This window comes from Amblyraja radiata, chromosome 5 (genome assembly GCF_010909765.2).
Source record: "Amblyraja radiata isolate CabotCenter1 chromosome 5, sAmbRad1.1.pri, whole genome shotgun sequence".
NCBI lineage: Eukaryota > Metazoa > Chordata > Chondrichthyes > Rajiformes > Rajidae > Amblyraja > Amblyraja radiata.
The window spans coordinates 21,943,965-21,966,241 of NC_045960.1; the positions used below are offsets into that span (position 1 = coordinate 21,943,965).

The 22,277-nt window shown below is 42.3% G+C and overlaps 1 protein-coding gene across 1 annotated transcript in view; it reads left to right on the forward strand.

The window, feature by feature from the left end:
* LOC116973727 (dynein heavy chain 8, axonemal-like) overlaps positions 1-22,277 on the forward strand; it is a 622,328-nt gene that overhangs the window by 449,261 nt on the left and 150,790 nt on the right. The window contains 4 exon segments of the mRNA XM_033022036.1: positions 2,206-2,328; positions 9,655-9,785; positions 15,253-15,406; positions 20,394-20,558. Of these exon segments, the coding sequence (XP_032877927.1) occupies positions 2,206-2,328; positions 9,655-9,785; positions 15,253-15,406; positions 20,394-20,558 (573 nt within the window).

Sequence of the window (22,277 nt, forward strand, 5' to 3'; positions counted from 1 at the left end):
CTGCTCCACCTCAGTCAGTGTCCTGGTGAATCTTTGAACCTGCAAAATACTCCTCGTTTTTCATTATCCAACCATTTGAATGAATCCTTTGATATTCATGGTTTCTTAGATTAGTTGACCATTTCTTTCACCATTATGGAAACTTGTTAGCTCTGAATTCCCATGTTTTGTTGTTTTATTAGTAAACATTAACCCTGCACAGCTAACTTTTTAATTAAGTTTCTCAATCATTTTCCAGACAAACATGGATGTAAATTTCTTCAAACCCATAAAGACCAGGATGCCCTGGGAGCAACACCCATCACCTATTTCATTCAGGGACAACTTTTGCGTCTCACAAAGTCTTTGTCAGTGAAAGAAAGAATATTCAGATTATATGCTGACTCTGATTGCAATGCAATAGACAATAGACAATAGGTGCAGGAGTAGGCCGTTCGGCCTTTCGAGCCAGCACCGCCATTCAATGTGATCATGGCTGATCATCCCCAATCAGTACCCCGTTCCTGCCTTCTCACCATATCCCCTGACTGCTATTTTTAAGAGCCCTATCTAGCTCTCTCTTGAAAGCATCCAGAGAACCTGAGGCAGAGAATTCCACAGACTCATCACTCCCTGTGAGATGAAGTGTTTCCTCGTCTCCGTTCTAAATGGCTTACTCCTTATTCTTAAACTGTGGCCCCTGGTTCTGGACTCCCCCAACATCGGGAACATGTTTCCTGCCTCTAGCGTGTCCAAGCCCTTAACAATCATATATGTTGCAATGAGATTTCCTCTCATCCTTCTAAACTCCAGAGTGTACAAGCCCAGCCGCTCCATTCTTCCAGCATATGACAGTCCCGCCATCCCGGGAATTAACCTTGTAAACCTACGCTGCACTCCCTCAATAGCAAGAATGTCCTTCGTCAAATTAGGGGACCAAAACTGCACACAATACTCCAGGTGTGGTCTCACTAGGGCTCTGTACAACTGCAGAAGGACTTCTTTGCTCCTATATTTGATTCCTCTTGTTATAAAGGCCAACATGCCATTCGGTTTCTTCACTGACTGCTGTACCTGCATGCTTACTTTCATAGACTGATGTACAAGGACCCCAAGATCCCGTTGTACTTCCCCTTTTCCCAACTTGACGCCATTTAGATAGTAATGCAGTAAGCTAAAGCAAAAAAAAAACATATACATGAAGGTGCAGGATAATGGATTTGCTTTTATGATGGTCAAAAGATAATGGGGTAGAAATGGTTTACAGCTTTTTAAATATTCTAATAATGCCTTAACAAGGAAAACAAGGCACACCAATTGCTGGAATAACTCAGCGGGTCAGGCAGCATCTCTAAAGAACATGATAGGTGACGCTTTGGTGTCCGGACCCTTCTACAGGCTGATTGGTTCACCTAAACTTGCCTTCAAACCACATTTCAATAACATAAATAAACAACAGGCACCAAAATTCCCTTTCAAGATATCCTGTCTCACCTGCACACTCATTCTGAGATGCAAGAGCAAGAGCAGGCAACAGAAAACAAGCGAACAGTGGCTAATAGAATAGTGTAGTGTGTAGGAAGGAACTGCAGATGCTGGTTTAAATCGAGGATAGACACAAAAATGTGGAGCAACTCAGCGAGACAGGCCTCATCTCTGGAGAGAAGGAATGGGTGACGTTTCAGGTCGAGACCCTTCTTCAGACTGAAAGTCACGGGAAAGGGAAACGAGAGATATAGAGAGATAAACTATGATGTAGAGAGATAAATAACAACGATTGAAAGGTATGCAAAAAAGTTACGACAATAAAGGAAACAGGCCATTGTTAGCTGTTTGTTGGGTGAAAATGAAAAGCTGGTGCGACTTGGGTGGGGGAGGGATAGAGAGAGAGTGTATGCCGGGGTTACTTGAAGTCAGAGAAATCATCATTAATACTGGGCTGTAAGCTGCCCAAGTGAAATATGAGATGCTGTTCCTCCAATTTGCAATTAGCCTCGCTCTGACAATGGAGGAGACCTAGGACAGAAAGGTCAGTGTATGAATGGGAAGGAGAATTAAAGTATTTAAAATTAATTTGCATTTTACAAAGCTAAGTGCTGTGTCAGAGCAATTATAGTCTGCTTAGGACAGTTAACCTGCATTACCCTTGTGCCATTTTGTATGTACTATTATCTTTGTGATGTTTTCTCAATGATATTCTAATGATCATAAATTAATATGTTCCAGGTTCCGAGCTATGAATTCCTGACTGATAAATTACAGTTTTATCAAGCACAACATAATGAAGGTGTGCGATCAGGATATCTTGATCTTGTCTTCTTTAAAGATGCAATGATACATCTGGTTAAGGTAAGATTTTAAAATGTATCTAACTATAACTTAACTAGATTAAGTGGGACCCGTTGGGTCTCATGTTCACATGGGAGGGCTGGTCCCCCAACGCAATATTCCACCTCTCCACCAATTCCAATATTGGTGGCCAGTGGAGCGCTAGTATGTGTGTTGTGGGCTGAAGGGACTGGTTTCCAGAGGGCTAGTATGGACATTGTGGTCCGAATGGATTCTTGGGCTGGCAGCTTAGTCACTCAAGCCTGGTGTGCTGGCAGCTCGCTCGCTCACGGCTGGTAGGCTGGCAGTTGACTCACGGCTATTCCTTGAAATACCATTTCAAGCAGGGTGCAAAGCCACCAAATTCAAATGCAGTTTCCTACCACTTCAAGCAGGGTGCAAGGCCACCAAATTCAAGTGCAGTTTCCTACCACTTCAAGCAGGGTGCAAGACCACCAAATTCAAGTGCAGTTTCCTACCATTTCAAGCAGGGTGCAAGACCACCAAATTCAATTGCAGTTTCCGACCACTTCAAGCAGGGTGCAAGGCCACCAAATTCAAATGCATTTTCCTACCATTTCAAGCAGGGTGAAACCACCATAAAACACCACAAAAAACACCACAAAACCACATAAAAACCACAAAAAACACCACAAAACCACATAAAAACCACACTCACAGTTCAGTAGACATTCAGTGTGTTCAGTTGCTTCACAGCTCAGACAGAGAGTCGTGACCTCTCCCTCCCCCATCTTGCAGAGACTGAGCCAAACCCACACTTCCGGGTTTTATAGTCCCTCCCCCTCCCACCGGAAGGGGCATGGCCTTCATGGCGTGATTGACAGGAGAGATAATCACAACATTTAAAAAACATTAATAAGTCTTTTATTTTTCATCGATGGGAAAAATCCTCTTGTCCTGCGCAGCAGAGGGGGACTCTGAGTAAGATGGCCAAAAATCACAGCCGTAAGTGGTAGCATTTTTTCTAAAATCAATATGCAGTGCAAACAGGAAGTGGTCAAGATGAGACTTTTAATTATATAGATGAATCCAACCACTTTATGCAGCTCCAGATATACTTGCATTTCAGAAATTTGGATAGGCATTGGAGATTATTTAGATCTATTTCAAATGTTTTGTTGCATGCACATCCTCTTTTCCACTAGGCACTGACCCGTTCTGTACTATTATCATCCAGATTTTTGAGGCATTTACTATCACCATCTTAAACTTCTGGTGAGATAAAGATTGTTTTGAATTGGGAGAGGTCTGGATGTTGGGGGAAGGTAATTATTGGGGCAAAATTATAATGTCATTTGGCAGGAACTATCAAGTCAAGTATCAAGTATCAAGTATCCTTTATTGTCATTCAGACTTTTCAATCTGATGAAATTTTGTGCCTTGCAGTCATAACATAGAATAAAATAACAAAACACACAATAAACACAGATTTAACATCCACCACAGTGAGTCTACCAGGCACCTCCTCACTGTGATGGAAGGCAAAAGTCTTAAAGTCCTTGTCTCTTCCCTCCTTGTTCGCCCTCTGCGTTGAGGCGATCCAGGCTTCCGATGTTGTGACCCCGCCGGGTGATGGTAAGTAAGTCCCGCGGCTGAATCCGAGCTCCGCGAACGGGCCGGTTCAAACTCCGCGGCCCGGGGCGCGCGAAGCTGCCGAAGCTGCCGCCCTCCAGTCCAGCGGATGAAGCTGTTGTTGCGGGAGCTCCGGAAAATCGGGTCACCAACCTGGGACCTGCGAGCTCCCGACGATGTCGTCCACTGGGCCCGCGGCCGAGCCTCCGAGACTCCGAAGTCGGGTCACCGCCGCCACAGCCCCGAAGTCGGGTCGCTGCCGCCGCCACAGCCCCGAAGTCGGGTCGCCGCCGCCACAGCTCCAAAGTCGGCCAGCCTCGCGTTGGTAAGTCCTGGCTGGCTCTGCCTCCGGAGCCTGGGAGCCGCGAGGTCGGTCCCAGTTGGTGGCCGCCAGCTCCCCCATTAGGCCTCAGCGCAGACGGAGACATAGACGGGGGATACGACAAGAAAAGGTCGCATCCCACCGAAGGAAGAGACCAAAAACATGTTTCTCCCACCCCACCCCCCCACACATACATAACCTAAATAAACTAAAATTAACTAAAACAGGACAAAAAGAAAAACAAAAAAAAGAACAGACAAACAGACTGCAGGCTAGCATCAGCTGCTAGGGCAGCGCCGCCACTTCCACTAAGGAGTATAGAAGGCGAGCAGTTGTTCCTGGGTAAGACCACAGATGACATGTGGGAATCATTTAAAGGCCAGCTAATCAAAGTGCAGGATCAGCATATTCCAGTGAGGAGGAGGGATAAGGATGGCAAGTTAAGGGAACTTGATCAGGCAGAAAAAGGAAGCATATGTCAGATTTAAGAAGGTGGTATCAGACGTGGATTATGATGAATATAAAGGAAGGAATTCAAGAAGGGCTAAAAGGGGCAATGAAATATCATTGACAAGTTGGATAAAGGAAAATCCCGTCTTTTTATACGTACATTAAAAATAAGAGGGTGACCAAGGAGAATGTAGGACCGCTCAAGGATAAATGAGGGAATCTATGCCTGGAGTCAGAAGATGTAGATGAGATACTGAATGAGTGCTTTTGCATCCGTATTCACGAGGAGGAAGAGTTGGGGGACATTGAGATCAGTATGGAGAATACAAATATTCTTGGGCAGTTTGAGATAGAGAAGGAGGTGGTGCTGATGCTCTTGAAGAGCATTAAGGTTGCTGTCTCCGGGGCCTGATGGAATCTATCCCAGACTATTGAGGGAGGCATGAGAGGAGATTGCAGAGGCCATGATGAGGATCTTTGTTTCTTCTCAAGCTACAGGCGAGGGCCCGGAGGACTGGAGAGTGGCTACTGTTTTGATTAAAAGAATCCATGGAACTATAGGACAGTGATCCTCACGTGGGAGGGTAACTATTGGAGATAATTTTTAGAGGCAGGATTACTGCCATTTGGAAGAGAATTGGCTATTTAGGTATAACCAGCAAGGCTTTGTATGCGGCAAGTCCCGTCTTAATAACTTGATTATGTTTTTTGAGGTGGTGACAAAGGAGATTGATGATGTTAGGGTGGTGGATGTTATACATGTGGATTTTTGTAAGGCTTTTGATTAGATAGGCTGATCCAGAAGATTAAGATGTACGGGATTCACGATGACTTGGTTGTGTGGATTCAGAACTGACTTATTCATAGAAAACAGAGGGTTGTGGTCGAAGATAGATATTCTGGCAGGAGGTCTGTGGCCAGCATAGTTCTGCTGGGACCTCCGCTACTTATGATATATATAAAAATGATCTAGATGTAACTGTAGATGCCTTGGTCCGTAAGTTCACTAACAACACCAAAATTGGCAGAGTTTGAACAGTGAGGAATGCTGTCAAAAGATGCAGCGGGAAATAGATCAGCTGCAAAAAGTGCCCTCCATAATGTTTGGGACAAAGACCTATCATTTATTTATTTGCCTCTGTACTCCACAATTTGAGATTTGTAATAGAAAAAAATCACGTGGTAAAGTGCACATTGTCAAATTTTATTAAAGGGTATTTTTTTACATTTTGGTTTCACCATGTAGAAATTACAGCTGTGTTTATACCCCCATTTCAGGGCACCATAATGTTTGTGACACACGTGGCTTCACAGGCATTTGAAATTGCTCAGGTGTGTTTAATTGCCTCATTAATGCCGGTATAAGAGAGCTCTCAGCACCTAGTCTGTCCTCCAGTCTTTCCATCACCTTTGGAAACTTTTATTGCTATTTATCAACATAAGGACCAAAGTTATGCAGTGAAAGTCAAATAAGCCCTTATGAGACCTGGAAACAAGCATAAAACTGTTAGAGACATCAGCCAAACCTTAGGCTTACCAAAATCAACTGTTTGAAACATCATTAAGAAGAAAGAGAGCACTGGTGAGCTTACTAGAGGTATGGATTTGTCAATGACCACTGTCTGCAGAAGACCTCATGAACAGAAATACAGAGGCTACACTGCAAGATGCAAACCACTGGTTAGCCGCAAAAATAGGATGGCCGAGTTACAGTTTGCCAAGAAGTACTTAAAGAGCAACCACAGTTTTGGAAAAAGGTTTTGTGGACAGATGAGATAAAGATTAACATATCAGAGTGATGGCAAGAGCAAATTATGGGGGAGAGAAGGAACTGCCCAAGATCCAAAGCATACCACCTCATCTGTGAAACACGGTGGTGGAGGTGTTATGGCTTGGGCATGTATGGCTGCTAAATAGCCCATTCGCTTCCAAATGGCAGTAAATGGCTGCTGAAGGTACTGGCTCACTTATCTTCATTAATGATACAACTGCTGATGGTAGTAGCATAATGAATTCTGAAGTGTATAGACGCATCCTATCTGCTCAAGTTCAAACAAATGTCTAAAGACTCATTGGCCGGTGGTTCATTCTACAGCAAGACAAAGATCTGCTAAAGCAACCCAAAGGAGTTTTTCAAAGCTAGTAAATGGTCAATTGTTGAGTGACCAAGTCAATCACCCGATCTGAACTCAATTGAGCATGCCTTTTATATGCTGAAGAGAAAACTGAAGGGGACTAGCCCCCAAAACAAGCATAAGCTAAAGATGGCTGCAATACAGGCCTGGCAGAGCATCACCAGAGAACTGTTGATGTCCATGAATCGCAGACTTTAAGCAGTCATTGTATGCAAAGGATATGCAACAAAACACTAAACATGACTACTTTCATTTTACATGACATTGTTGTGTCCCAAACATTATGGTGCCCTGAAATGGGTGGATTATGTATAAACACTGCTGTAATTTCTACATGGTGAAACCAAAATGTATAAAAATAGCCTTTATTAAAATCTGACAATGTGTACTTTTACCACGTGATTTTTTCTATTACAAATCTCAAATTGTGGAGTACAGAGGCAAATAAATAAATGACGGGTCTTTGACCCAAACAAATAGGCATGGTCAGCATTACGTGGACTGCATAGGCTAGTTCTTGTACCATATGATTCTATGAAAGTTAAATCATGTTCAACAAATTTGCAACAGCTCTTTGTGGATGTGAGAAACAGAGTCAATAGCTTATGTTGTGTATTTAACCTTTCAGAAGATATTTCACAAGGTGCAAATGAAAGATTGGTGCATAAGATACAATCACTTAGATTTTGCTGAAGTGTGTTTGCATAATAATCACATAGAACACAGTGGAAGGATAAAACTAATGGAGCGTGCCAGGGATCAGTTTTTGTTTTTGCCCTGCAATTACTTACAATTTACAATATCCAGAGCAGAGAGAATACAAGAGTAACCGAGTTTGCCAAATACACAAAAACAGGTGGCAAGTCATGTAACTCTGAGAATAAGGATAAGTTGAAGGAGTGGGGAAAAACTTTGCTAATTAAGTTTAATATGGGGAAGTATAAATTCATGCACATCATAAAGAATATTAAGGCAGTTTATAAGCTGAATAGAAAAAAATTGCAGATGAACAAAGGACAGAGGGATCTAAAGATTCTTGTACACCAATTGCAAAAGTTGGAAGGCAGGTGCAGGAATGTTTATGAAGTGGCATGAGGGCTGAGGTTCAGAAATATGGAAGTAATGTTACAACTATACAGAGTACACAGCGTTGATCATCATTTAAGAATATACTGGCATTTGAGGCTATCTGAAAAAGATTCATTATTTACTTGTGAAGGAACGACTTCTTACAAAGAATGATGAATTTTTCACATTCTTTCACATCTTTCACATTCTCCATCTAATAGATTTGTAGAGGCTAGATTATTGGGTGTAAGAGAATGAACTTTTGAAAAATTAGGAGCTGGTATAGAGAACTGGGACAGATCACAATGGCACAGATTCATAGCAAAAGGATTTGAGTATAAGAGCAGGGAGGTTCTACTGCAGTTGTACAGGGTCTTGGTGAGACTACACCTGGAGTACAGTTTTGGTCTCCTAATCTGAGGAAAGACATTCTTGCCATAGAGGGATTACAGAGAAGGTTCACCAGACTGATTCCTGGGATGGCAGGACTTTCATATGAAGAAAGACTGGATAGACTCAGCTTGTACACGCTAGAATTTAGAAGATTGAGGGGGGATCTTATAGAAACTTACAAAATTCTTAAGGGGTTGGACAGGCTAGATGCAGGAAGATTGTTCCCGAAGTCCAGAACAAGGGGACACAGTTTAAGGATAAGAGGGAAGTCTTTTAGAACCGAGATGAGAAAATCATTTTTTACACAGAGAGTGGTGAATCTGTGGAATTCTCTGCCACAGAAGGTAGTTGAGGCCAGTTCATTGGCTAGATTTAAGAAGGCGTTAGATGTGGCCCTTGTGGCTAAAGGGATCAGGGGGTATGGAGAGAAGGCAGGTATGGGATATTGATTTGGATGATCAGCCATGATCATATTGAATGGTGGTGCAGGCTCGAAGGGCCGAATGGCCTACTCCTGCACCTATTTTCTATGTTTCTATGTTTCTATAATCATATTGAATGGTGGGGCAGGCTTGAAGTTTCAAGTGGCCTATACCTGCTCTTATTTTATTATATTCTTAACTCGTCTTTGTCATTTGTATCATTTGAGGTAACCAAAGGTGGCATTTTCATTCATTGCTAGAGCAAGAATTCTGTTGTAATTGTGGCTTAGTGACGAAAGTAAGAATATTTTACTCAGTTTATTTGTGTGTGATTTTGCATGCCTATCTAATGGGTTTGCCCTTGGTCAGTTTACTTTTGTCTTTGGTTTAATTGTTTGCTTGATCAGTATGATCAATTTGGTTTAGTTTAGTTTTGAGGAACAGCATGGAAACAGGCCCTTCAGCCCACCAAGTCCATGCCGACCAACAATCATGCATACACTTGTTCTACCCTACTCACTAGGGACAATTTACAGAAGCCAATTAGCCTACAAACACATCTTTGGAATGTGCGAGGAAACCAGAGGACCCGGAGAAAACTCACATAGCCACGAGGGAGAACATATGAACTCTGTACAGAAAGCACCCATAGTCAGTCTGCACCACTGTGTCACCAATTATGATCATAAGTGGATTTGCTTTAATTGAATATACTTCAATTAGAATTATATATTTATATTAACACTGAAAGGAAACTAAAATTTGTGCTACTAATTTAGTATATTCATTGGCAAAGAATACCTTCTGAAAAGTAAAACACACATCATCATCTATTTACTTTGTTTGTTACATCCTCAAAGAGCTCTAGCAAATTTGATGAACACGATTTAACTTTCATAGAATCATATGGTTCATTGGTAAAAAATAATCATACCACTGACAGCAAGAAAACATTATTTTGCAGGTGTCTCGTATAATCCGAACCAATTGTGGAAATGCATTGCTGGTTGGAGTTGGTGGTTCTGGAAAACAATGCCTTACAAAATTGGCATCTTTCATTGCTGGTTATAAAATTTTTCAGATCACTTTAACAAGGTTAGTAAATAATTTACACTCATTTTATTTTGGAGGTTATCATACATTGGATAGCATGAATATTCTTGATAGACCATATGGCAGGCAATGTCACAAAACTTAGGAATACATCCTCCACCACACCACGCACCCCTACTCCACTCTGCCCACCCTATCTTGTAACGGATGTCATCAGGGAGCAAACTGCCAACAATGGGGAAATAGCACAAAGATCCTTCCTTTTCCACACTGAAGACACCAACCTACTGATCATGGGAATACACAGAGTAGAAAACAAAACACAGACTAGATTACTTACCAAGTTGTATTTTGGCAAACCCAATTCATTTTCATTTATGACAATGTATAGGATTGTCATGGTAAGGGATTTCAAATTTCTCAATATAGATTGGGACTGCAAATTGGGACTGACTAAGGGCTTGGAATTTGTCAAGTGTGTTCAGGAAAGTTTCCTAACACCATATATAAAGGACCCTGCAAGGAAAAGGACAACGCTTGATCAACTCTTAGTAAATAGGGCAGGGCAACTGATTGAGGTGTCAGTGGGCAAGCACTTTGGGTCCAGCTACCACAGTTCTATTAGTATTTAAATGTGGAAAAGGACAGAGCTGGTCCACAAGTTAAAGTTCTAAAACTGGGGCAATACCAACATTGATGTTATTAAGCAGGAAATTGCCAGAGTTGTTTGCAGGCAAAAGGATGTCTAGAAAATGGGAGGCTCTTAAAAATGTGATGATGAGAATTTGTAGAATGTTTGTTCCTGTTAGAGTGAAGGACAAGCAAGGCAGGTGGATCCCTTGTGACAGCACCCTCTGCCTTGGTTGTTGCCCTGAATCCTGCTTCTTCTTCTTGTATGATTCCGGCAGTGTAGACGCTGCTAAGCGTATTACTGCCCTCCACAGGTCAAAGTTTGAACTAAATCCTTACATACAGTCCTGTAACTTGCAGGAATTGAAGAACAGCCCTGGATATCAGTTGATGTTTCTCACTGTGTCCAAACAAAGATGAAACAGAAAAAGCCTCAACTCCAAGTCCTGTCAGTCTAACAAACAATACTTCTCTTTCTACCCTGTACTTTTTACATTCTAGGAAAACATGCTTAACTGTCTCATTACTCCCACATTCACACGCCAGAAACATGTTTCCCTACAATGCACAAATAGTAATTTAACCCACAGTGTCCCAACCTCAATCTACACAGTTTAACTGAGTCCCTACGGGACAGAGATGTACAGAAACTTATTTTCCTAACTTCAGATTGTATAGAAAAGTAGTGTCTACCCCTGACTTCCATTTCCCATCCTCTCTGCCATTCTTTTGTTAAGCCCTCTTTAATTATTTCTCTCAGTTCCACTCTCCCCAATAATACATGGATATCTATTTCTCTTCTTAAACTCTCCTTTGCTATGAGGTCCACCTGCTCATTCCCCCTCACCCCAGCATGCCCGGGAACCCAGCAAAAAGTGATGTTACACGCAAACCCAATTCTAGAAAACACACTCGTGATTTCATTTAGAATGTCAGGACGAACTTTAGATTTCCCTACTCTTAAAGTTTCAAGAGCAGCTGCAGAATCAGAACAGATAATGACTTCACTAAAACTGGCTTCCTCAATCCACCATAGAGCCCATTGAATTGCCATTAATTCAGTCGTGAGAACAGAGCTTCCATCAGAAATGCGCCGGCCAATCTTCAACCCAAGCTGCTCCACATACACTCCAAACCCAGCTCTCCCACTAACTGGATCTTTAGATCCATCTGTAAAAACAATCAAAGTGCTCTCACTGATTGAATTAAGATATTCCACTATTCTTGGAGTCACCTCGCGCTTATCTTTTTCCTGAAGAAAAGCAAGCTCAATAAACAGTTCAGGAAGAACCCAATAGGGCACAGGTAGCCATATTGTATGCTCTATAATACCCCCTTGTTCCAAACCCAGCTTCTTAGCCCACTGATTTATAATGACAAAAAATGTGTTATATTTGTTACCATCATCAACCTCTTGCAACAAACACCTTGCTGGGAAGGTATCATTACACCCACAAAGTTTAGCCCAGTAATGTAACCCTAGCTTAATGCGCCTTAACCATAAGGGCATTTCTCCCATTTCAACAATCAGGGCAGGGACTGGGGAAGTCCTGAAGGCTCCACAGCAAAGCCTCAAAGCCTTTGCCTGCAACACATCTAGCCTAGCCAGAACACTTTTAGACGCAGACCCATACACAAAACACCCATAGTCAAGAGAAGATCTGATCATGGCCTGATAAATTAGCAGCATTGTCTCCCTGTTGGCCCCCCACTCACACCCAACCAGACTTCTCATAACATTCAGAACTTTTCCACACTTCAACACAATTTTACCTACATGCACAGCCCAAGTCATACGCTCTTCAAACCAAACACCCAAAAACTTAAAAACCTTTACCTTCTCCAATAGAGACCCATACATATACAGCCCTAACTTAGGTAACTTTCTTGCCCTGAATCCTTTAACTGGCTGACAGTCCTGGATAGGCCAATCCACAGCATCGTTGAGAACAGCTGAGTCCAATTAGCTGCTATTGAACCTTGTCATCCTATTCCCTATAAAACCCAGGCATGTGAGCCAGAGGGACAGACAAAAGGCCTACATCTTAGTTGTATTCACCTGGTGTTGTTTTGAGGAAGTCTGAGGCCACCAGTACCGCATTGACTGCTGGGAAAGAAGCCCCATGCAATAAGTCCCTCTACTTAAGACTATGTGGCTGGGGCAAGCCTGAGATGCCAGAACCTCTTCCTGCCCAGAGACCACAAGGGACTGTGCCCATGCCCCCCCCCCCCCCCCCCCCCCCCCCAGTGGGCTCATCAGTGAGGCAGAGTTTGTGGATAGCGCGTCCAAAGTAAACCAGGCCTAGATCGTGGCATGCATTGATACCGAGCAAAGTCTCTGAATCTGCCTTAACAATATAAAACTGCAAGGTATGGGTCTGTTCATCTACAGTGCACTTTAAATCAGCTTTTCCAAGTGGGTGCAGGACTTCTCCCCCGCAAGCCCGAAGCGTTGCGGAGGCCTTATCTATACGTTCAGCATTACAAATTGTTTTTAAACTCCCTTAAGGAGATGACGTTGCATTTTGTGCCAGTGTCCACCTTGGCGAGAAGAGATGGTTACTTCAGGATCAAGTCGCTCATTAGATGAAGGGAGGAGGGAGTGGATGGCAGAATTGGTATCTGCACTGTCTGAGAGCAGAGCGGGGGATGATAACTCAGGCTCTTGGAAGTCATTATCAGTGAGCTCATGTTGAAGCAGGTGCAGGTGCAGGCTCGTCCTTGAGGCTGCAGGAGTTACACGGGAATGGCAGCATCGAGCAAAATGGTTTAACTTCTTACAGAAATTGCAAGCTTTCCCGTAGGCAACACAGAACTGTCGACCCTTAGCATGGAAATAATTACAATTTTGACAATGAGCAGCAGACCCGGTGCGGGGGTTGCGAGAGGAGAAGTCTGTAAGATAACGCTATCCTGCGAGCGGGGACTGAAAGGCACAGAATCAGTGTGGGAAGACGTTATCTCGGAAATACGACAGGCATGTTCCGCTTGTTTAAGGGTTAATTCAGTGTTTCGAAGAAGCTCACCTCTCAGTTTGCTATCAAGCATTCCACCAAACAATTTGTCACGGGTGAGTTCATCGCGTAAATCACGAAATCAACAGCGTGCAGCCATGTGCTTCATGTAGCTGATAAATCGTTTAATAGGTTCATTGACCTGCTGTAAAATAGCATAGAACTTGGTTCTTTCAATAATATAGTTTGGAGGCAAATCACACAGCTCTCTGAATTTTCTGAGCAAAACCACTGGGTCGTCAATTGTTTCAGCAGTTACTCGGACCTGACCGTTGTCATCCAAAACAGCAGGCCTAAAAATGAAGTTGTCGGCACGCTTCATTGCCTCAGGTCCCGCCAGGTTAAGCAAAACAGATGTACACACATCAGGGGGGTCATTACAATGAACGATGCGAGCATAATGAGTGTAGTCACGTTCGAAAAGACTCCAGCGTTCAGCAATGTCTGAATCAAAGGTCAGAGGGCTTGGACGATGACACGAATTTGCCATAATGCAGATAATAAGGACACAAAATGATCAAAATAAAATAAAACCTGATAAACATGAACTAGGTATGTTACAAAACTTACCTTCAGCGGCGCTGTAATTCTGCCACTGGCCGTGTGCGCGATTTGAGGGGGGGGGCGGGGTTAAAACGGGTTTTTTTCCCGACCTGGTCCTGAATTATATTTGTTGGAGTGCAAGTTTTTGCTAAAGAATCGTTCCTACGGCCGTTCTGTGTGTTTTTTAAAAAAAATTCACCCGACAAGTTAATCGCTGGAATGATTTTAAAATCACCTTCTGAAGCCGTCAATGCCGACAACAGGGATGGATTTTATGGAGGACCAGGTAAAAGAAAGTAGTTTCTTTTTATGTATAAAAGTGTTTCTTAAGATGTATTTAATTCACATTTTAAGTTGCGAAACGGTGATTTTTCCCCGCAAAGAACCGGCAATGTTTTTGCTGCAGATATGGGGACTAAAAACACGGCAACCTCAACGTTCTAAATGATCCCGTTCCAGAAAATCCCACAGGCAAGCTGATTTAAATGGCCATTAATTTACAGGTATTAAATATTAAATTCCTTCCATTTGGCCTATAAACCCATGACAATGAGATTTAAAAATTATGTTATATTCTGAATTCTTGTGTGAATGTTATTTGGACACTTAGGCTATTTAAAAATGTTAATCTATTCTTAAGAAATGGATAGATGTTTAGATCTAGTAATTGAATTTTGTAATTAGCTACAATTTGGTAACTAACTAATTATATGCTTTAATTTCAAGTCAAGTAAGATTGTTTCATATTTGTTTCAGAATGCTTCAATCTATAATAACTGAAAATTTCTTTCAGTTCTCTTAAATTTTAAGAAAGTTATCGGCTTTTAAATGTTTTCGATCACAGCTTTTGTGTTAAGTCAATGAAAAAGCAATAGGGAACAAGATGCCAATTTCCGAGTATGAAAATGGCCATATCTTTTTTAATACTGAAGATATGAAAGTGAATTAGGTGTCAAATTAAACTTCTTTTTATGCTTTATCTGATGGGATAAATTAAAGACTTGATTTTTTAAATCTCAAAATTTTGTAACATTGCTACATGAACGGAGTTGGCAGGACTCGCTGTCTGACCATGTAATGATTCGACTCGAATACTCATTAAGATACAACACATGTTTATTAAATCACTTACAGCATGATCTGCATACGTTACAGCTGCGAGCTGCTACTGCTACTAACCAGCGTGAGCGGGTTCTTGATACTATAAAGCACTTACTAAGCGGAGCTACTACTAACAAGCACTATAATTAGCTAGTATGAAGTAGCCAATCTACACATATTGTTCTGTTACAATGTGTGTCTTTTACCTGATTTTTATTTAGAGCATATAATGCTGGCAACCTGATGGATGACTTGAAGATACTGTACAGAATAGCTGGAGCAGACGGGAAGGGCATCACTTTCATATTCACCGATAATGACATCAAGGAAGAGTCTTTTCTTGAGTATCTCAACAATGTTCTTTCTTCTGGAGAGGTACCTTCTTAAAACATGTACATAATCCCTTCTTCATGCTTCTTCCATATCTATCTTCTGTATCTTTCAGCTATTTGTTGTCAGTCAACTCCTTAAGTATTTGGTATAATCTCCTTCTATATCCTGCAGCTTTCATAATTATTTTTATTCTTTTATCCAGTGGGCTGATTCAAATATTCATATTTTATTATTTATAATATTTTATTAATTGCACGCTTGAAAATGAAAACACTTTATTTCCTTAAAATATATAGTCAGTTAATTAATGTAATCATTAGCAGGTTACGTGCAGATTACAAACCCATACCTGCCAACTAGTCCGATTCTATCGTATTTGTTCCGATTTTTAAGTTAAAGTGTGAACAATCAGAACAGTACGATTTTGAAATGAGGGGGAAAAAACGGCCAATCACCGACCAGCTTCCCATAAAATTCCCGTCCAATCAGCCGCTGTCACCAAGGGCTTTGTGTCCAATCACATAATGCACTGGTCACTCGGCGGCCAATCAGACGCTGTCTCTGAGGGACGTTGTGGCCAATCAAGAGGGGGTAGGGAGAGAGGGGGTAGGGAGAGAGGGGGTAGGGAGAGAGGGGGTAGGGAGGGAGGGAGAAGGGAGGGAGGGAGAGGGGGTAGGGAGAGAGGGAGAGGGAGAGAAGGGTGGGAGTGGGAGGAAGGGAGGTAAGGGATAGGGGGGAGAGGGAGGATGGGGAGGGAGAGAAGGAGGGAGGGAGAGGGGGTAGGAAGAGGGGAAGGGAGAGAAGGGGGGAGCGAGGGTGGGAGGGAGGGGGATAAGGGAGACGGGGGAGAGGAGTGGGAGAGAGAAAGGGGAGGGAGAGAGGGAGGGAGAGAGAGAGGGGGCGAGGGGGGAGAGAGAGGGGTAGGGAGGGAGGGAGAGAAGGGGAGGGGGTGGGGAGGGAAGGGAGAGAAGGAGAGAGATGGAGGGAGAGGGGGAATGAGAGAGGGAGAGAGAGAGGGGGGAGAGAGAGATGGAGAGAGGGAGAGATGGAGGGAGAGGGAGGGGACAGAGGGAGAGGGGGAGAGAGGAGGGAAGAGAGAGAGAGAGAGAGAGGGGGGGAGGGTGAGAAACTGAGGGAGGGGGAGGGGTGATAGAGAAGGGAGGGTTAGAGGGGGGAGAGGAGAGAGTGTGAGGGGGGGAGAGAGAGAGAGAGAGGGGGAGAGGGAGAGAGAGAGAGAGAAAGAGAGATTCCTTCCTTCCATCCAGCCCCTTAATGTTTCCCCAGGCCATGGGGAAACATTGCTACCAAATGACTTTCAATGATAAACTTCTGGACAAATGCAAGAAAGCAGCTATGACATAATACACAATAAACCGTATTACAAATGCACAATAAACAAGTTATGCATTCTTGTAATCTTCCATGGGTATGACCGCACATAAAAAAGTTCAGCAACATGGCACCGCATAAAAATACTGATTTCCTCAGCAAAATACTGATTTTCAGGTACTAGAATACTGAAATGCTCTGACAAAACTTGGCACGTCTGAATATATCGCAATATCGGAAAACTAATGTAAAAAAAGCCTGGAGTTAAGGCTTGCACTCCGTCAATACGCGCACTCAGAGTAAGATTTTTCATTTTCAAATGTTGGCAGGTATGTAAATCTGGCTGTTTGTTAATTCTGGGGTGGGAAGTAAACATTGACCTAAGATCATTGAAATCTTCCTCTTCATCTTTTATCCCCTTTTGTTCTTGATCTGCCTGATGGTTTGTCTCATTTCTTTGATGATTAGGAGATGGTGGGTGTGTGTTGCAGGTGAATTATTCTTGCTTCTGACAAAAAGACAGGTAGAAAAGTAAACTGAAGAGAACGTAAGGAGCCTAAAAGGGATATTGAGAGGAAAATGAATGACAAAAGATCTCGCAAATGGAATATAATGGTGCCGAATTCCTAAAGTATGACAAACAGAACATATCTGGTGCAATCTCACCAAAATCATGTTCAGTCGTAACACGATGTCCAAACTCTTGGTACTCGGTGCCTTCTACACTTCCTTACTTATGAGTGTGCTATTTTATGCATTCTTGGTTCTTGGTTACTTGGTCCTCCAAAATATTCCAACTGGAATTTAAACTGGAGGTGGTAAAGGGAGGGATTAAGCCAGAAAGGGTTATTGGGAAGAAAGTGCTACTTTAAATTTAGTTGCATCTGGTTGGGTAACTATAGTTTGGTGGAGATTATTCCATGCTTTAATTGTGCGTGGGAAGAACGAATTGCTGTACACATCTGTCTTTGTAGCTGGGATCACAAATTGGATCGAATGCCCTCGTCTGCTCCTAATTGATTTGGGGTTGGTGTAGGTCTTGTGATCTATGTCTAGCTGACCATTTAACATTTTGTAAAAACAGGTCAAATGGTGAGCTTCACGTCTGTCTTGGAGAGGGTTCCACCCCAGAGAATTCAGAAGTTTGGTGACAATCGCTTCTCTCTCATAGGTGTTAGTAACAAATCGAGCGGCCTGTCTTTGGACACGTTCGATGGATGAAATGTTTTTATCTGTGTATGGGTCCCAAGCTGCAATTGCATAGTCCAAATGAGGTCCAACGAGGGTGAAATACAGCTTCTCCTTGACAGAAGCTGAACAATGATGAAAGTTGCGCCTCAGGAAGTTTAGGACACCTGTTGCTTTCACTGTTGCATGATGAGTCTGACCATTCCAACGCAGATCATTCTGCAATTTGATGCCAAGATACTTGGTTTGTTTGGATTCTTCAAGGGTGACACCAAGTATGTTGTAGGATGTGATGCCTGGATTCCTCTTTCTGGTGACACGCATGGTTTCACATTTGGAAGGTTTGAACTGCATGCCCCATTGTTGTGACCACTCGACCATAGTATCGAGATCCTTTTGGAGAGCATCTTCATCGTCAGTTGACTTAATTGGACGGTACAGCAAACAATCATCAGCGAATAGTCTGGTCGTACTTGCGACTTTTTCATGGATGTCATTTATGTAAAGCAAAAATAGGTGTGGGCCAAGTACTGTGCCCTGGGGTGTACCACTCAACACTGGATGTCAATTGGAGCACTTTCCGTTCACACACACACACGCTGAAGACGTTTTGTCAGGAAACTGGAAATCCATCGTTTTGTGTGGGAACGAATACCATAGAAGTCAAGCTTCCGAAGCAGTCTCTGGTGAGCATTCACAAAGAAAGCTCACCAACACACTATTTCTTCAGAAGTTTGAAGAGATTTGACATATAGCAACAAATACACCTCCATCTGCAGGTGGAGAGCATATTGGCTGCTGGCATCACAACCTGATTCTATAATTTAAACAAGGATGAAGAAAGCTGCAGAAATGGTGTATTTTGCCAGGTCCACCATGGCTATTGACTTCCCCACCATGAAAATGATCTACAGGATGCACACTATCTTAAGAAAGCAGATATCATCCTGACTATGCACTCTTCTTGCTGTTACCATTGGGAAGCAGCGACAGGAATCTGAGAACCATTACCACCAGGTTCAACAGCTTTATTCCATCAACTATTAGTTTCTTGAACCTAACTACCACCCCACTTAAGCCTCAAACCACTGCAGGCTGTGCACTACAATGGTTGATCTATGTATTTTGAACTAATTGTTTACCTAGAATAACACACAATTTCTAACTATCTATGCCCCTCATAATTTTGTATACTTCTACTAGGTCGCCTGATAAACTTGAGTACTGGAGAAAAGATTCCAATTCTGTCCTACCACTCCTCATATCCCCTAGTAGCTAATACTAGGCAGCATTCTAATAAACTTCTTCTGCAACCTCTCCAAACTTCCTGTAATTGAGCAATGTAAACTCTACACAATATTCCAAATGCTGCTTTACCAGTCTTATGGAACTGCATCTCGACTTCCTGGCTCATAAACCCCATGCCCCGACCAATGAAAGGAAGCATACTACATGCCTCCTTTCCCACTCAACTCCCACTGCTTAGTTTAGGTTATTGTCAAGTGTACCAAGGTACAGTGAAAAGCTTGTGTTCCATGCTAACCAGTCAGCGGAAAGACAATACATGATTACATCGAGCCATCCACAATGTACAGATAAATGATAAAGGGAATAACGTTTAGTGCAAGATAAAGTCCAGTGAATTCTGATAAAAGATCGTCTGCGGGTCTCCCATTGAGGTAGATAATAGCTCAGGACTGTTCTTTAGTTGTTGGTAGGATGGTTCTGTTGCCTGATAGCAGCAGCTTATCAATGCTGTTGAGGGTCTTGCCATCAACTGTATACCTTTCCCTTAAATTTGACCTCCCAAAGTGCAACACCTCACACTTGTTCAGATTAAACTGCATCTGCCACTTCTGTGTCAATTTCCATAGTTAATCTATATCCCATTCAATACATTAACAGTTTTTCTGACTGTCCCCAACTCCAGCAACCTTGGTGTCTTATTAGTTTTCTCCACACTGATCTCACTGTCCTCCATGTCCTGCCTGATAAATACAAATGCAAAGTACTCATACAAAGTACTTGTCTCCAAGCACAAATACGCTTATTTATCCTTTGCAGTCTTTTTCTTCCTCTTGTCCAATGTTTCTATAAAGCTGCAGCAAATAAAACTTTCATTGTTCTGATTCATATCTGGGGCAAACACTCTTGAATCTCTTAAACTTACTGAAGGAAAATAAGAATCAAAGTTGAGGAAGCTTACAGGGGTCTGGGGGAGACAGGAAGTGGCCAATAACTACTAATCTGTTTGTTTGCATAGGCATGGATGGGTGTGTGGCTGGATCAACACCTACATAAAATGAGTGGAAATCTGATTAATTTAAATTCGCTGAGTTTAAATGTCGATTCAACCACCGTGAATACAGAAAATTTGTTATTTAAAATATTTTCATATAGAATGGCTGACGACAGAACTCAGAATCAAAAATATTTACCAATGACAATAAGCGTACTGAAGAAGTCAAAATTGCAAGTTTTCAACATTTTCTGCATTGTTTTCCTTTGACAGGTATCAAACTTATTTGCTCGGGATGAACTTGATGAGATTACTCAATCGCTGATTGCACCAATGAAAAAAGAAGCACCTCGGATCCCACCAACTTTTGACAATTTATATGAATATTTTATACGAAGAGCCAGAACAAATCTACATGTTGTTCTCTGCTTCTCTCCGGTCAGAATCTTACATATATTACAAATGTATACATTTAAATAACCCCAAATTTTACTGTTGGAAAACCTGTGCCAACATAACAATCCACAAGGGATCAAAATATTTTATCCAGGTGGTATTTAGAGTCATGGAGTCATAGAGTGATACAGAGTGGAAACAGGCTCTTTGGCCCAACTTGCCCACAACAGCCAACATGACCCAGCTACATTAGTCCAACCTGCCTGTGTTTGGTCCATATCCCTCCAAACATGTCCTATCCATCTAACTGTTTCTTAAACGTTAGGATAGTCTCAGCCTCAACTACCTCGTCTGGCAGCTTGTTCCATACACCCACCACCTTTTGTGTTTAAAAGTTACCCCTCTGATTCCTATTAAATCGTTTCCCCTTCACCTTGAACCTATGTCCTCTGGTAATCGGCCTACAGTGGGCAAGAGAATGGTATGAGAAGTTCATGCAAGTTCCTTAGCAAATGATGTAAATAGATATGAGCAGCTAATATAATGTACAATTGGAGGGAATAATTTAGGAGCCCCTAAATATTAACAGTTATTAAAATTAATGAATATTAACCAACTGAATATCTGCTGTACTGATTAAAATCGTACCAATCTATACTACTACAAAAACTCTTCGTCTTGTTTGTGGCTGTCCGTGTGTATGTGTGTGTGCCAATTTCTATTTTCCTATTTTATTTCAAACGCTTGGCCACAGCCTTCCCATTATCACTCATTCTACTCACATTTTTCCCGTTGAGGTAATAAACATCTTCCCGTCACATTCCCACCTATATTTCTGCACTTTTTAATCATTTAAACTTTTTTTTAAAGCCAGAAATCTATTTTTTCAACAAAAAAAACCCCGCAAATGACGTCACAATCGACTCGCAAGGCAGGACGGGACACTCCGGGAAGGAGAGGCACTCCAGCGCTCCCAAGTGATCTCACAATACAATTGCAAGGCTGGACAGGACACTCCGGGAGGGAGGGAAACTCCAGCGCACTCGCGTGTTGGCGGCTGCCAGCGCCTGACACCTGGTGGCGAGGGTGGAGCCGCGGGCCCAGGCTGGAGCCAAGCCTGGTGCTCGAGCTAGAGTGAGAGTCGAGCTTGTCGTGGTTTCCAATACTCAAAATTACCTCAGGCAATGCGGAAAATTCTTCAAGAAGTTTAAACTTTTATTTGCAAATAAAAGCTGGATCACCCCATGTCATCAGTCTACGTGGAGTTCTCTGAGTCACAAACAAAGGATCATTTCTTTTTATACCATGTTCAACTCTGCATGCCCCACCCTTGTTACATTTCCATATCCAATCATTTGCCGACATTCCCTCATCATCAGCCAATCACTTGCTCCCACTTATCTCCTCCTTCTCAGTACATTTCCATATTTGCAACTGATGTAGTCACTGGATCCCCATGTGGCCCCTCGCCAGCCATGTTCTCTTGACTTCTTTGTTCAGAGTCGTTTCAGTTTAACAAAGTGAAATCAAAGAAAAGTGGTCTCAATTCCCAGAACTAACTTCTCAAAATATAAGAGATACAGTGGTCACTCAATTTATATAAACAAGACACATTATTCCCATTAAACTCTGTACGTCTCGGGGAAGAATGTTACCTCTTAATCTACAGATCTAAATACAGGGGTCTAATGTTTATAATCCTAATTAAAACACAATATATTTCCCAGATGGTCTCATTACAAATCACATATTTAGACTAAC